At 48.0% G+C, this 14856-nt stretch overlaps 3 protein-coding genes across 19 annotated transcripts in view; 2 read left to right on the forward strand and 1 right to left on the reverse strand.

The window, feature by feature from the left end:
* Positions 1-172: 172 nt before the first annotated feature.
* On the forward strand, positions 173-8422 carry SDHB (succinate dehydrogenase complex iron sulfur subunit B). The gene is made up of 8 exons (XM_042887721.1): positions 173-258; positions 1011-1138; positions 2355-2440; positions 4332-4468; positions 4773-4889; positions 6193-6294; positions 6607-6729; positions 8206-8422. Exons 1-8 carry the CDS (start codon positions 184-186, stop codon positions 8281-8283), a joined length of 846 nt encoding a protein of 281 aa, XP_042743655.1. The 5' UTR covers positions 173-183; the 3' UTR covers positions 8284-8422.
* A 668-nt stretch (positions 8423-9090) lies between these two features.
* MRPS16 (mitochondrial ribosomal protein S16) lies at positions 9091-12437 on the forward strand. Of its 3 annotated transcripts, none has more exons than XM_042887723.1 (4): positions 9091-9200; positions 9269-9529; positions 9594-9774; positions 12164-12252. In XM_042887723.1, the coding sequence occupies exons 1-3, from the start codon at positions 9188-9190 to the stop codon at positions 9728-9730; spliced, it is 411 nt and encodes a 136-aa protein (XP_042743657.1). In that variant the 5' UTR covers positions 9091-9187; the 3' UTR covers positions 9731-9774; positions 12164-12252. The 3 variants fall into 3 exon arrangements, with proteins under 3 accessions (XP_042743657.1, XP_042743656.1, XP_042743658.1); XM_042887722.1 differs by having other exon boundaries at positions 9594-9770; positions 12164-12251; XM_042887724.1 differs by lacking the exon at positions 9594-9774 and having other exon boundaries at positions 12164-12437.
* SLC45A1 (solute carrier family 45 member 1) overlaps positions 11689-14856 on the reverse strand; it is a 33744-nt gene continuing 30576 nt past the window's right edge. For 10 of the 15 annotated variants that reach the window (XM_042887712.1, XM_042887710.1, XM_042887711.1 and 7 more), the window contains one exon: positions 11689-14797. In XM_042887712.1, the coding sequence (XP_042743646.1) occupies positions 14513-14797 (285 nt within the window). In that variant the 3' untranslated portion in view covers positions 11689-14512. The remainder of the gene's footprint in view (positions 14798-14856) is intronic. The other 5 variants (XR_006181687.1, XR_006181683.1, XR_006181686.1 and 2 more) reach the window with 5 other exon arrangements.

Below are 14856 nucleotides of genomic sequence, written 5' to 3' on the forward strand. Positions count from 1 at the left end.
ATAAGGAGGGACGCAGCGGTCTGCCAGCTCCCGAAAATGAGGGGATCCAGGCGTGCCGGTCGGCCACATCCTCCCTGTGTCACACTCAACATGGCACCCCTACACACCCAAAATGGCGACCAGCGGCAGCGCGCCGCCCTCAGAGAGCACTTCTGGGGCGGAGCGGAACTGCGCAGCGCCAAAATGGCGGCGGCCGCGGTGGGAGTCTCCTTGAGGCGCGCCGTCCCTGCGCGGCTCCTGGGTGCTGCGCTGCGGCCGGTGAGGGGACTGGAGGCGGTCCGGGGTGTGGGGGGCAAGGGATAGACGGCCGGAGGAGCGAGGGGAGGGATACTGGGAGGATGTCGGGGGGCTGCAGGAGGGTGTGGGGGAGGTGGGGGCAGGGGGAGCCAGAGGGGCCTGGGAGGGGTTGGGGGGCGGGGGGGACGACGACGGGATGCAGTGTAGGAAGGGAAGAAGTTTCAGAGGAGTTAGGAGAAGGGGGGTCTGGGGGACGTCGGCTGTGTGAAGGGCACTGGAGGGGGTCTAGGGGTGAAGAGGAGTGGGGAAGGGGCCTGGGGACGGTTTAGGGGGAGGAAGAAGGGAGCTGAGTGAGATCGGGGATCCAGAAGGGGATTGGAGAAGGATGTGGGCACAGGAGAAATGTAGGTGGGGTCTGGGGACCCTTGTCCAGAGCAGGGTGGGGACGCGGCAGGGAGCTTCTGAGAGAATCTGTGGGGCTGTGGCAAAGCATTCAGGGCTGCGGGGCCCACAGGAGCACCAGGAGCTGCCTCCTTAGTTTTGGTGTCATCTCCTCTGTTTCAAGGAAGAGGAGGGAGCCCCAGCACAGAGGTGGCTGTGGGTGCCAAGGTGCACTGGTGTGTCAAATCCTTGGAAGGATTCTCTGTACATGTGCCCAAATGCCAAGCCACCAATGGATCCTGTAGCTCTGGCCCCAAAACTCACTGCCTCAAGTCATTTTGTTGCTGGCTTAGGAGGGACCTGAGGGCTGTTTTGCTGCTGTTCAAATGCAGATCTGTCGAGGAGCTCACACAGCGGCTGCAGCTACATCACGTATCAAGAAGTTTTCCATCTACAGATGGGATCCTGATAAGCCTGGGGACAAGCCCCGTATGCAGACGTATGAAGTGGATTTGAATAAGTGAGTGTACCCGATTACGGAGCACTGCTTGGCTTCCCTAGCATGCAGATGTGTCGGGGCTGCATGTGCACACAGGTTATCTGACAGGCAGTAATTCAGGGTAGCCGAGTGGTGTTCGAGTCAACAACTGAGGGTGTCAGCAGTCTCGTTCAGCTTCAGGCATTGTTAAAACCATGTTACAGTAGCCAGAGAGGCAGTGCCTCAGGTGTGTTATGCAGCAGGACAATAGGGGGGTGTTACTTCCTGATAAAGCAAATCTTACTGAGACCACGTGGGATTGCTTCCCTTCCCTCACCTGTTGGTGTCAAGCATGACAAATAAAATTGTATTGTGAATGCGACTGTCTCAGTAGTTGTCAGCAATGAAATGGTAACAGCTATATTTATATGGTGAATTTTGGGGCATATTCCAAAAGGAAGCAATTTTACTCATAGCTCACAGTCCCAGACCTTGAAGATAAGGTGAAGGTTTTACTGTCTCTTACAATCTCTTAACATGTAACACAACCAGCAAACTAGAAGTAATTAAACTTCTAGTAGCTGCTTGTACGCCCTACTGCAGTTATCACCAAGAAAGCTCTCATTTCTCAGTGATCCTGTGGAAGGATACAGTCTTCCCTGTGGTGTAGAAACCTTTGCATGGGCACATGTGCCTCTGCTTCCTTGAGCTCCTGTTACTATGGTCTTGCCAGAAGAATTCACCTCAAGCCCTTCCTGAAAGCTTCAGCTACAAAGCCACGCAGCTCTGCTTGGGAAGCACGTGACAGAAATCAGACTTTGCTGTTTTGATTTGCCCCAGTTAATAATTTCTAGGTGTTGTCTTGTCTGCCATATATAAAATTACATAAGTTGTCCAAGACTTTGCTTTTGCAAGCAGCACTGCCTCCTGTGACTAATGAGGATAGGCAGACTTGTCAAAACTTGACTTAAGAGGTACGAGCTTTCAGGATTGTTTTCAGTTGCGCTGTCTGAACTGTCTCCAGCAGAGCCAAATCTGGGCCTCAGTAAAAGAAATGGCTCCTGTCCTGCTTTGACCCTGGGGAGAGATGAGGCCTGTGAGTTGTGCCACTGAGCAAGTGATTTCTATCTTGTTGCAAAATAAAGTACAGTTTTAATTGTAGCTGAGATGAAAGTCCTTTTAGTTGCTTCTTAGGTTGGTGCTGGAGATAAAGCCAGGGGAAATTATATAGGTTCACTGACTTTGTTTTCTGCTATAGATGTGGCCCTATGGTACTTGATGCTCTGATAAAGATTAAAAATGAGTTGGACTCCACTCTGACCTTCCGCAGGTCATGCAGGGAAGGTAAGAAAGATTTTTCAATCTGCTAAGCTGACTGTTGTCCAAATAAAATGCTAACGCTAATGCTGCATGTGTGTAACCAATAGAAAACTTCAGGGCAGACCACAGCATGCCACTCTTCTTTTCTTTTCTAGGTATTGAACACGAAATACCTTAGTGAATCAATCAGTGAAGTTGCAGCATATAATCACCCCACACCGAGTTACAAGCGAGACACATAAACAGCCCCAGTCATTCCTGTTTCCATCCTAATTGTGTTCATCTTGCTGCCCTCCAGTGATGGACTCTGTAGGGGAATTTAGGGAGGAGACATTACAGCAGCAGAATTGAGGGAAAAGACGTGTTGAATGGCAGTGAACTGTAGCCCTTCGACTAAGTAGAGTGAGGAGAAGGCCATCCCCTGGTTTCATGCTGCAGAGTTACCTGCTGGTTCTCAGCCAGGTAATCATCAGCATCTTTGTCTGACTGCATTCAAACTTTCCAGTCCCAGTGACACTTTTCCCTGGAAAGAAAGACTTAATTCATGAGTGCTGTTGGTATGCTGAGATTAAGATTATTGTGGAGGAGAATGTCTTCATGGAACAACTTTTGGTTTAATTGGTTGGGTTTGCAAGCGCTAGAAATTTAGGTGCAATTGCCTGATGCCTAAAGATGTCCTGACTCAGATCTAAATGAAAAGCATGCTTCAACACAGACATTTCTGGCAGAATCTGCATAGCAGTGGAGGAATTTTATCCAGTGTGATTGTTCTCTGTGTCTGATATTTAGATAGCAAACACTGTTCCTGAGCAGCTGGAAGTAATTGCACTGAATAGTTTTCTTTGAGAATCTAAAGACAGATTCCTAAGCTTGGTTGGTTTGATGTTGTCCTTTTCTACCATACAGGGGAAAAAAAATCTGATCATGTGTTCCGGTTTCTTACACGTGGTCTCTAATTGCCCTGGCCCCTTCTCGAGTTAACTGGAAAATACTTGTAACCACTCAGTGAGTGGGAGAAATAACTTTGTCCAAGTGCCAGCCCTTGTGGGAAGGGTTGCCGGCACACCAGGCACTGAGGACTGGCTCACTCAGTGTGAGGAGTAGTGGCATTTCCCTGACTCCTATCAACTGATGTGTGTCAAATCCTCTGAAATTAGTGACGCCCTTTCAGCACTTGTCATGTTTCCAATATAATGCCTTAGGCATCAGTCCAAGATTGAATGCCAGAGCTTCTGACCTGAGCAGTATCAGAGACAGCTCTATAATGTTTTTTTTGTGAGCCTTGCCCTTTCCTGGGCTGCATCTGTTCCTTGTGTTACTGAGGTCACGAGCAGTGTCGCTTAACCCATTTGTTAAGCTATTTATATGCTATTTGTTCTGTGAGTGCGTGTTCTCTCACCACAGGGAGCTGATGAAAGCAGGGGATGGCACAACTTCAGCTGCTGCAGAAGGCGCAGAAAGGAGCTTCTGTCTTGGGAACTTATTTTCACATTCCTGACCTTTAGGGATGCTTCTGAACATAACTGTAGGGCTGGTGGGGGTCCATGTGGCTCCACTTTATAATCCCACTGTTCGCTGCTTGTGTTTCAAACCTGTCAACAAATCTGAGAAGCAGCACGTGGAGCACATGACACGAAGGGATGAAGTGTCTGAATGCCACTGGTTTTGCTGTGGAAGGAAGTTCAGTGCCAAGGATACATTTAGAGCTTCATGAAAACAGCGCCAGCATTTCTTTGTTTGAATAGCAGTGTGCTTGGCCCAATGACAACTTGTAGCATTTTCCTCATCACGTACCAAGGTTCTTGATGACATCAGAAGGGAAATCAAGCCAGGGGCAAGTTCAGGGTGAAGAGGATCTTCCTCAAGTAGGATAAGAGAGTGAACATCGACTGCTTTACTCTGTTCTCTTTCTCAGGCATCTGTGGCTCCTGTGCGATGAACATTGCTGGTGGAAACACTCTGGCTTGTACTAAAAAAATTGACCCTGATCTCAGCAAGATCACTAAAATCTACCCTCTCCCCCACATGTATGTGGTGAAGGATCTTGTTCCAGTAAGTATCTGCCTTCTTCATCTTGTGACCAATGCTGACGCCATTCCAGACAGCATGGGGTTCAGGTTGGATTAGAAGGGATAATGCTGGGAGATGGCAACAAGATCACGACCCACAATTCACGTCCGAGCTCCTCTTGATGCTCTCTGGCTTGGGTGGGTCTGCTTACCAGTGGTGACTAAATCTAGCCTCGTTAGGAGGAATGCGGCAGGCTGACGTACAAAATACCTCCTTCTCTATGAATGACAACAGATGTTCAGTCTCTCAGACATCAAGTGTGATCTTTTTGCCTTTTGTCTCCTAGGACTTGAGTAACTTCTACGCACAGTACAAATCTATCGAGCCTTACCTGAAGAAGAAGGATGAGTCGAAACAGGGCAAGGAGCAGTACCTGCAATCCATAGAAGACCGTCAGAAACTGGTTACCCTTTGTTAAAATTATTTTTACCATGAAAGTCCCTTCCAGATAAGACCAGGGTTAAACATTAATGTGCAGTAGCGTCTAGTTCCTTTAATGACAAAACTGTCTGTTACAAAGCCTGATGTGGGTGGAAAGCGCTCCCTGAAACGCAGTGCTGCGGCACGTCTGCATTGCTAGGGGTAACATTTGCTAATGACATGCAGAACACAGTTGTGCTGGGGACTGACCTCATTTCCACTGTCTGTGCTGCAAAACTCTGTCTTTGTAAAAACACTGTGAAGGGCAGAGGCTTGTAATATTCACGTAGAGATCTGGCAATGCTATTTATGCTGGGGAGTAGTTTGTCTAACGCAGCGCTGTCTGCGTATCTGACTCCTAAGCAGCACTGTCCTGTTGCTGCACGCTGGGTTTTACAGCCCTGAAACTAATGGCAAAAGCTGAGCCTGTAGAGGTGGGAGGGGGAGGCTTTTTGAAGACTTTATAGAGCAGGTAAGTTAGTGTCTGGATTTTTCTGGCTCCTACAGTAAGTGTTGATAAATTGACAGTTTCTCTTTTGCCTCTGACCTGTCTTGATGGATCATTTGCTCGACAGTTTGAAGCTCGGCCTGTCAGTGCAGTGATTGTTGCTGCAGTATTGTCACTGAGTAGGCTCATAGTGGGCAAGCAGCCTAGATTTTGGCAAGTGGTGAAAGGGATGAGCGTGAGCAACACAGAGGAAGGCCGATTAAAGAGGATATAATGAAAACAGATGAGCTGCAGCCTAATTGCAGCGATCTTTGAAAGTTGCCCATTATGTGCATTTGCTGTGACATCTAACATCTGATGAGCAGACGTGTCATGTGCCGAGGATGTCAGCAGCACGATACAACTAGCTGTGTGCTGTCCTAACAACCCCGGGATTTTACAGTTTGAAAGAATTTCTTTCCAAGGGCGACAGTTAATTCTCCTACACCACTTCATAATGTTATCTGATGGCACATGTAAGGACTTAAAGGGATTCTCTCAATGATTTCTTAAAGCAGCATCTTTGAAGTCACTTTCTCATTTAAGTAAAAAAACAAACCTAAAAGTAGCTGCAAGAGCCACGTGAATCTTCCTCATGATTAGTAATGTTTTTTATCTCCTTACCAAAGCTTCTCTTGCATTCTCTTGTATCCAAGCACACAGGCATCTGAAAAATTCTTACCTTTTCCTCATTGGGACAGGCCAAAAGCAAAGAATGCATAAAAATCCAGAATTTCTGCACTTGTCTCTTCAAGTTCTGCACTTCTTTGTTTGACCGTGGTCTCTCATCTGTGTGCAGGATGGACTCTACGAGTGCATCCTGTGTGCCTGCTGCAGCACCAGCTGTCCCAGTTACTGGTGGAACGGGGACAAGTACTTGGGTCCTGCTGTTCTCATGCAGGTAAGGACAGATCCTGGGTGTCACGGGGAACTGCTGAGGGACTCCTCATTTAAAGGCAGCGCAGATACCTGTGACACAGTGTGACATCAGCATCCCTAGAGGAGTTCAAGAAACATATAGATGTGGTACTGAGGGATGTGGTTCGGTGGGCACAGGGTGGGGGTTGGACTAGATGATCTTAAGGGTCTTTTCCAACCTTAATGATTCTTTGATGGATTAGTGGACCAGAATTCCTGAGTTAGGTGTTGGTTTTAAGATACAACACTGATTACTTCACCTTGGGAAATCATTTGGTGTGTCAATGACTTTCAGGCCTATCGCTGGATGATTGACTCCAGAGATGACTACACAGAGGAACGCCTGGCACAACTTCAAGACCCATTTTCTCTCTACCGTTGTCACACCATCATGAACTGCACGAGGACTTGCCCAAAGGTAAGCGTTGTTCCTGACGTGTCCCTTCTGCAGTTGTTTGCAAACTGGTAGGGAAATGCCAGTGGTAGGTTTTGTTTTCTTCAAGCTCTGGTTGAGTTTTTCCTTTCTGAAATGGTGAGTTATCAGCAGTCGTGTTTGCAGCAGTGACTGTGCAAGAGAATATGACAGAGTTCACACTACATTACACATCACAGAAATGTCTCTTCCTCATGATTTTGAGAACCTGACTGTTTCCAGGATTTAGGTATGTGTCTGTAACATGCTGTTTGTGTGAGGGACGCTGCCAGAAAGCTGATGGGGGACATAGTCTGATCAGCGATGTGAGTAGTACCTAGAACCCCAGCATAGTGCTGGCTTACACCTGGTCTCGCACCCCAGCAGTAGCAGCTGATGTATTGTGCAACTTGCATAATAGAGAAGGTGACACCAAGTTTTCAGTGCCGAGGGGAGTGTGTTTTATGCTGACATCCTGCCAGAAGGGCATTTCCCAGGTCTGTTTGTGGTATTTCTGCTGAGAACTGAGAAAATTTTCTCAAATTAGAGCGTGCCTCTTCCTCTTCTTGCTGTAACCTTGTGCTTGTTGCTGGGTAGATAATTAAGTTTCATTTTCCTGCCAGCTGTATTGCTTGCACCTGATGGTAGAGTAAAATTCTTTCTGAGCTGTGAAGTAATAAGAAGGCAAACTTTTGAGTGGATCACGGATGTGGGAAAATAAGGTGCTTGAGATCTGGGCTGACAGGTGTTTGTCAGGAGCACCGCCTGCTGGTTTTGTTTAACATGATTCACTGACTACGGATAAATCCCCCCTTTTTACAGAGCAGATTATCATGCTTATATGTCAGCTGTAGTTCAGCTAAAGGTGAAGGTTCTGTTTGAAGACCTGACTGTACACAGCGTAGGGGTATAACTCACGAGGGCTTGGTCTGTTGATTTTGAGACGCGTCTATGGTTGATAATACATTTCCCTTAAAAGCAGCTTAAATCACGTCTCTTATCTCAATCAGCTCTGAAAAAGAGACTGCGTAGTGAGCTGTGCTCTGGGGTCATTTCCTGCTCACGCTTTGTCTCGTGCTGCCATCACAGTGCTATAAAAGGACATTTGTGATCTCCCCACTCTTGTTTCAAGATTAAGCGTGGTTGTCTTGCCAGCAGTACTGCAGGATTGAGGGCCTCTGTGATGCAACGTATGTTTGAATTGTAGGAAAATGTTGCTTTGAAAAGCTTGGTTGTAGCATCTTCATCTTGTGACTTAGTGGTCTTGCTGCAGTGCCCTGAGGATCCCTGGCAGCATTTGATGGAAGTGCAATACTAGACTGGGCTCCGGCTTTAAAAACTGGTTGCTGAGCCTGTCCTCTGCCAGTTCTTATGAACAGCAGTATATCTGTGAGTTGAACACAAATTCAGTTGTGGGAAAACAGGGAGGATACTCAAGCGTGCTGATTTCTAAAGAAACTAGCTGGAACTTTCTCTCTGCAGGGTTTGAACCCTGGCAAAGCAATTGCTGAGATCAAGAAGATGATGGCAACTTACAAAGAGAAGGCAGCCACTGCATAAAGCTGTTCCCCGACTGGAAATGTAACACACAAACGTGCTTTACTTGGAAGTCACTTGCACTTGATTACACCTGGTTCCAGCAGGAATGTTGGTGTTTTTTCCATATGCTTGTGCGTACAATAAATACTGTAAAGAACAAGTTAAGAGTTGGTAACTCATTAACAATATGTAACTGATTCCTCTGCCTCCTTGGTGCACTGCCTTGTTGTTGAGGAACCCAGACATCTCATTTGCAGTTCCGAGTGCATCCAGTTGCATGCAGACACAGCTCTTTTTTGGGAGCGGAGCCATTTTTGCAGTGTGGTTCAGGGTGCTGCACTGTCCGTATCTCCCATTATTGTGCTGTGCCTGGTCCCATGGCTGCATTATGCCCGGAGCTCAGCAGTTGCAGCCTGTGTGTCCCCATGGCTGCAGTTTGCATTCATCAAGGGCTGCAGCCTGTGTCCCTGCTATTGCATCGTGCATAGCACCCATGCGTTGCACGCTGCGCTTCCACTTCTTCACTTCTGTTTTTTTCCTCTGCATTTTGGAACGCAGTGGCGACACACAGCGGTGAGAGCAGAGAGACGCCACTTCAGCTGATCAGCAGACTGACGGCCATAAATCTCGGAGGAGCAGCAGAGCACTCGGTTGCTGTCCTGGGGGGTACCTTTAACTCCGGGCGATCAGTGCTTCCCTCCACGCTGCGCTCCTCGCTGCCGTGCGGAGCAAACCGCCCCCGGCACAAGGGACGCATGCGGAACGTCCCGGAAGGCCGCGCCGCTTGGCCCCCTGGGGCGGCGCTCCGCCCGGAAGTCAGCCTCGCTCCCGTCTGCATGAGGGCGGTGCCACGCGAGGCGTGTCGGTGGTTTCCCGTCTCACCGGAAGTACGTAATCGTCCCGCGACCGCAGGAAGGCCGCCGCCATGGTGCAGCTCGGTGAGTGACCGCGGGCGCAGCCTGCCGGGATGGGGGCGGCCCGTGACCGCCTCGCGCTCTCCCCGCAGGTAGCGGCCTTCTGAAGAGCTATCGAGGCGGACACGTCGTCATCCGTTTCGCCCTCGGCGGCTGCACCAACCGGCCCTTCTACCGCATCGTAGCGGCGCACAGCAAACGCGCCCGGGACGGGAAGTACCTGGAGCAGCTCGGCTGCCTCGACCCGCTGCCCAACGCCCACGGCGAGAAGGTGGCGGGGCTCAACCTGGAGCGCCTGCGGCACTGGCTGGGCTGCGGCGCGCAGCTGTCGCGGCCCGCCGAGAAGCTCCTGGGTAGGTGCGGGGCGGTGGAAGGGCCGCGGAGTTGGTTCGCGTCGCTCAGCGCTTCTCGTTGCAGGCCTGGCGGGGTTTTTGCCGCTTCACCCCATGACGATAACCAACGCCGAGAGGCTCCGGCGGCGGCGGCGACGAGCGCAGGAGCCCGTTGTGCCCCCTGCTGAGGGCGGCTCGCAGGAGCCCGGCGCTGCGGTCTGAGAGGCGCCGCGCAGCCCCGCGTGCGCAGCGAGTGCCGTCCGTGCGTAAGACATTAAAGCGTGATTTGTGCCCTTCTTCCTGTGCATGTGCTGCTCTCTCCCGAGTCGGCTCTGAAAAGTTAACAGCCAATTTGGCACGCAGCAGCGATGACAGGACCTTCCCTGCTATCGTGGAGCACCGAACCACCCCAGGAGGCACAGAGTTTTCCCTAACGGCACATCACAGCTTTCATTTGCTTGCAGCGCTTCTCACGTTTGATTCCTTGGCTCTGATGCAGCGCTAGTGCAGTTTGGTGATCCGTGAGCACAGGCAAACAAATGAACTGCATCTGCATTTCTGTTTTAGTTTCCCCAGAGCAGTTCTGAACCCATTTGTTCTCTTAGAATCACAGGTTTCTGTCTCTGAAGACAGCTTAAGAGGGAGGGGATTTTAGCAGGACAGATGTGCACCTCACTGCGTTAGCACACTGCTGACCCTATCCACAGGAAGTGATGACAGACTGATAACAGCAAAAAGAAAGTTATACATTTAAACATGAGCCTCCAGCATAGTTATTGATAGGAGTATTTGATACAAATGCTGTCAAACTCCCCATTCTTGTAAGGTTGGTAAACATTACTCACACAAAAACATGAATTTTCACTCTCAGGCTGTGATTTCCTGTTGGCTGCTCCATTTGTTGTCTTTTGTTGGAGACCATTGAATTCCTAGGAAAAAAAGATACAGTTACATACAGCTAATATACATGGCAAATACTGCATCATCTCCATAGCTGACTTCTCAGTCTGCTGCTTCAGTGTACTGAAGTTTTGCATATGAACTAGTCTAACACTGCATACTTTCTTCCTGCCCCTGGAGTACAGGTGTGTTACATCAAAGAGGCAGACTGACAGAGATGTCACCTTCGTATTTTCTGTCAGTTATTGGCACTGTTTGGGTTTGGGATAATGATACTGCCTTTCAGATCTAATCTAAAGCTCCCTGCTGGGCATCCAGCAGCAATCTGCAAGCACAGAAATTATCCCACAGTTACCATTTCTGCACAGTGTATTTTTGAAAGGAACAAAAAAGTAAATGGCGCTTTTACCACTGCTTATATAGTGTGTATCTGCAAGTCCAGCAGCTTATGTTGTTGTCTTGTGCCCTGAAATCTCACTGCAAGCCCACGAGCAGTAGCAGCTTCTGTCTGTTAAAGTCTCTGCTGCAGAAGCAGCAGCTTGGGGCAGAGGAAGAGACACAGCTGTTTTCTTAGCAAACATCAATGAAAACCTTCCAGGCTGAAAAGCCAGGTTAACTGAAGCATTGTCTTGCAACCAGAGGTACAGACATTTTCAATTTAGATAAATGGGTGCACGAGGTCTCCCCTGACATTTCTGCTCCAGAATCATACGGTTCTCAAGATATTTATCATAACCTGTGCAACCCATGATGTTGTGTTGTTATAGCAACAGCTCTGCAGAAGTCTCTCTCTAAGGCAATCTTCCAGTCTGAGGAAGAGAAGATAATTTAAGAAAGCCACCTCAGACCTGAGGGCAATTTCTTCTTTTTCCCTTTCCAATTAAGTGCATCTCCAATTTAGTACGTGATGATTACTTACGTGTTAGCAGAAAACAGCGTTTAAACTCTTCAAGCAGTTCCCAACAGAGGCTTTGCGTGTTTGGGCTTTTGGTGTCATTCTGGGTGCTGAACGAGTGTTGGTTCTTCTTACAGTCCCCCTATTTTTTTTTTTCTCCTGGAAAATATCTTTTTCTTCTTTTAGAGATTCAGCAGAAGTTTCAGTTATTTGGGTCTCTCTTTTGAGGCATGGCAGAAGTTGAATGAACTACAGATAAACTGAAATGGTTACATCTAGCTTCATCACAAACATGAGACAACTCATTAGGCACTTCTTCCTTCTCCCCATTTTCCCTTCTTCTGTACATATCATATAAATACAGATATGAGCACCCACAAATCACTTCCATTAAGCAACCTTTAATTTTTATTAAGTCATTATCATTAAACTTTATAAAGTCTAAACTATGGCACAGCATGATATCGCTTTCTTTCCTCAACTCTTCCCTCTTCCTTCTACCAGCAGCCCACAGATTTAGACAATTTAAAGAGTACATTCCAAAAAGTAAACATCGTATTGCAGCTCAGTTCAGCAGTGACCACACAGTAATCTCTGTAAAACACAGCATGTATGACAAAGGAGGAGAACAAGCAAATAAGTAATTCCTGGTTTTGTTGTTGTTTTGTTTTTATGGATTTAGTGCAACTTCCAAGGAATTCTGCATCATGGACACCAACAACTAATGCATACCCAAATTAAGACACACTGATGTTGAGTTTAAAATAGAAAATGTTATATATATTCAGCTGTGCAATGCACTTCAGCATAGCAATAGTTTTATAACTGTATGTAGATGTATTTCCTACTCTTATTTACAGAGGGAGGAGCAACAAACGTGACCATCAAATATAACAGAATATCCCAGGTTGGAAGAAACCCACAAGGATCCTTCAGTCCAACCCTTGGCTCTGCACAGCACCACCTGAAATTCAAACATTTTGTCTGAGAGCACTGTCCAGCTGCTTGTTGAACTCCCTCAGTTGGGCTGTGACCACTGCTCTGAGGAGCCTGTTCCAGTGCTGGAAAATACAATGATATATACATATTGACATACAGCTTGATAAATACATTGGTTTTTTTTTTTTTTCCTTCTACTGTTTTTCTCTTTAAACATCCTTGTTTGCAACAAAATCATCTGAAATCCCAGCTATGTAGAAAAGGAAAGCGTTCACAATCCACTCAGTGCAGCAATACTGTCTACAAAACTTAGAAGGAGAAAACATTTTGAGAACTAAACACCCCTTCAATAGGAACAAAACATTTTTGAGTTCATAAGTTTGCTAAGACAAAGAATTGAAGGTTACACAGCAGACCAAAAAAATTTCCACAGTCATCTCTTTAGATTGTTGGAAATGAGGCACTCAGAAGTGCCAAATGTGCTGCTCATACACCAGGTCCAGTTTCATCCCAAACATTCCTGGGATAAGATGTCCCATAATGAAAGCTGCATGACACAGGTGTTCCTGCAGGTGTGGCAGGGAGCCATGCTTTCCAAGCCAGAATAGATGGGGTCAAGGTGAACAGTCATCAGTCTGACACCCTCTGTCTCTGAATGCTTGGCTTCATAACTTCAGAAGCGTTCCTCCAGGGAAGTAAACACCAAATAGCATAGAACTGATCACAAAAAAAAGCGGGGAGCTGATAGTAAAAATGGAAAGTTCTTACACACTGTACATTGTTTTAAGCACTATAGTGCACCACAACAGCTAAAGATTATGCAAGTTATTTCATCTTGATTTTGCACAACACGCATAAAAATAAACTTAGGTGAACAGTCAAGAAAACTCACTGAAAAAGGAATGGATTTCCAGAAAAACTGCTGCCTCTGTCCCTACTAGATAAGAACAAAAAGAGCCTCTAAAGGGGTGCCTGCACAGTACTCCTGAGCACTAGAATGCTCTTCTGCCATGGGGAACTTTTGCATCCTACTTGAATATGAACGCAGACTGACAAGAATCCTGTAAGTGGTTCTAGCTTACATGTTTTCACTTTTGTTCTTCAATTGAAAGACTGTAGAGATTACCTACAAATTGTGTAAGAACTCAGGCATTTACTACCTTCCATAGCCAGAATAATTAAGAGTTTCCACAGGTAGCAAAACACCTCCAGTCCAAGTAATAAGTCTCAGCAGTTTCACAGAGGTATGCAGGTGTAGCTCCAGCTGACAAATCACTACTTCCTAAGCAAATTTTAAAATGTCAGAAGGTACAACTGTACGAAACATAGGGATGATGTGCCAGTGGCTTCTGGCTTTCACATAAATGATTTCTCTTATATTCTTAACCTAATTGGGAGAATAAACTTCTACCCAAGGAAACTTGGCTCACAAAACCCCCTCCTACCCATCCTGCTAACTCAACATAAGCCATTACAGTGTCAAAGCCTAACGTAGGACTACGCGCAGATCAGGAACCATCACTGTGGACCACAGTCAGAACTTACAGAGCAGGGTTTGGAGCCAGTCGCATCCCACAGCAGCTCCTTGGAGCAGTTCTGCTGGCTGGAGCTCGGTGCACACGGAAGCCCAGCCATGGGCCTTCAGAGTACTTGCATTATGCTCCGAAGTTCTGAAAAGCCAGGTCAGGGTCAGGTCTAACACGCGGTAGGTGAGACCCACGTGTTCCCTCAGTGCTCCCTGAGTAGGGAGTAGGAGTTGTAGCCCTCAATAACCAAGGGCCAGGCAACTTCTGCTCGCAAAGCTGGTGGCACACCGCAGCCCTGGTCCTCCCACAGCAACGGAGCCCCACGTCTCACTGCCACCCGAGGAATCGGGATCCACCTGCCTGAGCACTGGTCTTCTGGGTCCCCCACCTCAGGTCAAAGAAACATTGTTCCCCCGAGGAAAAATGGCACTGTATGGCAGTTGGAGGGAAGGTCCCACACTGCCACCAATGGTTCCCACTGCTGTGACCACAAGTCCTGGAAACATAGATCAGCCTTTACCAACTTGTGAAAGATGCACAGTGCCAGGCACTGCCCTCCTGCAGGCAGGGGAAAGTTCAGTGAAACTGGCACACACCTTTTCTGTGGCTTCCCGTGCCCACTGCCAGCACAGTCACCCACAGCCCACCTCCAGTCGTTGCCATCCTAAGGGCACACCTTACCATGACGATTGAGGACAAGAATGGTGCAAGTGAGGTAGCCAAGGATGCAGCAGCTTCTCCCATTTATTGGTCCTGCACATAGGGAAGGAGCGGGCTTCGCTCCTCGTTGGGTGGCAGCTCCTCAGCAGACAGGGTTGGCTCATAGATGACACAGAGAGAGGAGAAGAGGCAGCCCAGGAAGGACACCAGGCTGGCAAAGTACATGGTGCCGCTGGCGCTGCCCACAGCTGTCGTCAGTGGCCCCATGGCCAGGGCCACCAGGATCTGCGCCAAGAAGTACTGGCAGCTGAGCAGGGAGATGTCAACACCCATCCCACGCCGTGTGCCCTCCGTGTGCGAGCCTGCAAACTTCAGGGAACACAGCGTGAGGAGGTGTCACCAGGAGCCCCATTCCCCATCCTGCCTGG

The sequence above is a fragment of the Lagopus leucura genome, unplaced genomic scaffold, assembly GCF_019238085.1.
Source record: "Lagopus leucura isolate 7727_CA_CO unplaced genomic scaffold, USGS_WTPT01 Super-Scaffold_100106, whole genome shotgun sequence".
In the NCBI taxonomy this organism is placed as follows: Eukaryota; Metazoa; Chordata; class Aves; order Galliformes; family Phasianidae; genus Lagopus; species Lagopus leucura.

Excerpts from the sequence above, each read along its gene's own strand:
- SDHB (XM_042887721.1), top strand. The coding sequence starts at position 184 with ATGGCGGCGGCCGCGGTGGGAGTCTCCTTGAGGCGCGCCGTCCCTGCG. Across the intron at positions 2,441-4,331 it reads CCGCAGGTCATGCAGGGAAG|GCATCTGTGGCTCCTGTGCG; the intron begins GTAAGAAAGATT and ends TCTCTTTCTCAG. Across the intron at positions 6,730-8,205 it reads GCACGAGGACTTGCCCAAAG|GGTTTGAACCCTGGCAAAGC; the intron begins GTAAGCGTTGTT and ends TTCTCTCTGCAG.
- MRPS16 (XM_042887723.1), top strand. Across the intron at positions 9,530-9,593 it reads GCCCGCCGAGAAGCTCCTGG|GCCTGGCGGGGTTTTTGCCG; the intron begins GTAGGTGCGGGG and ends TTCTCGTTGCAG.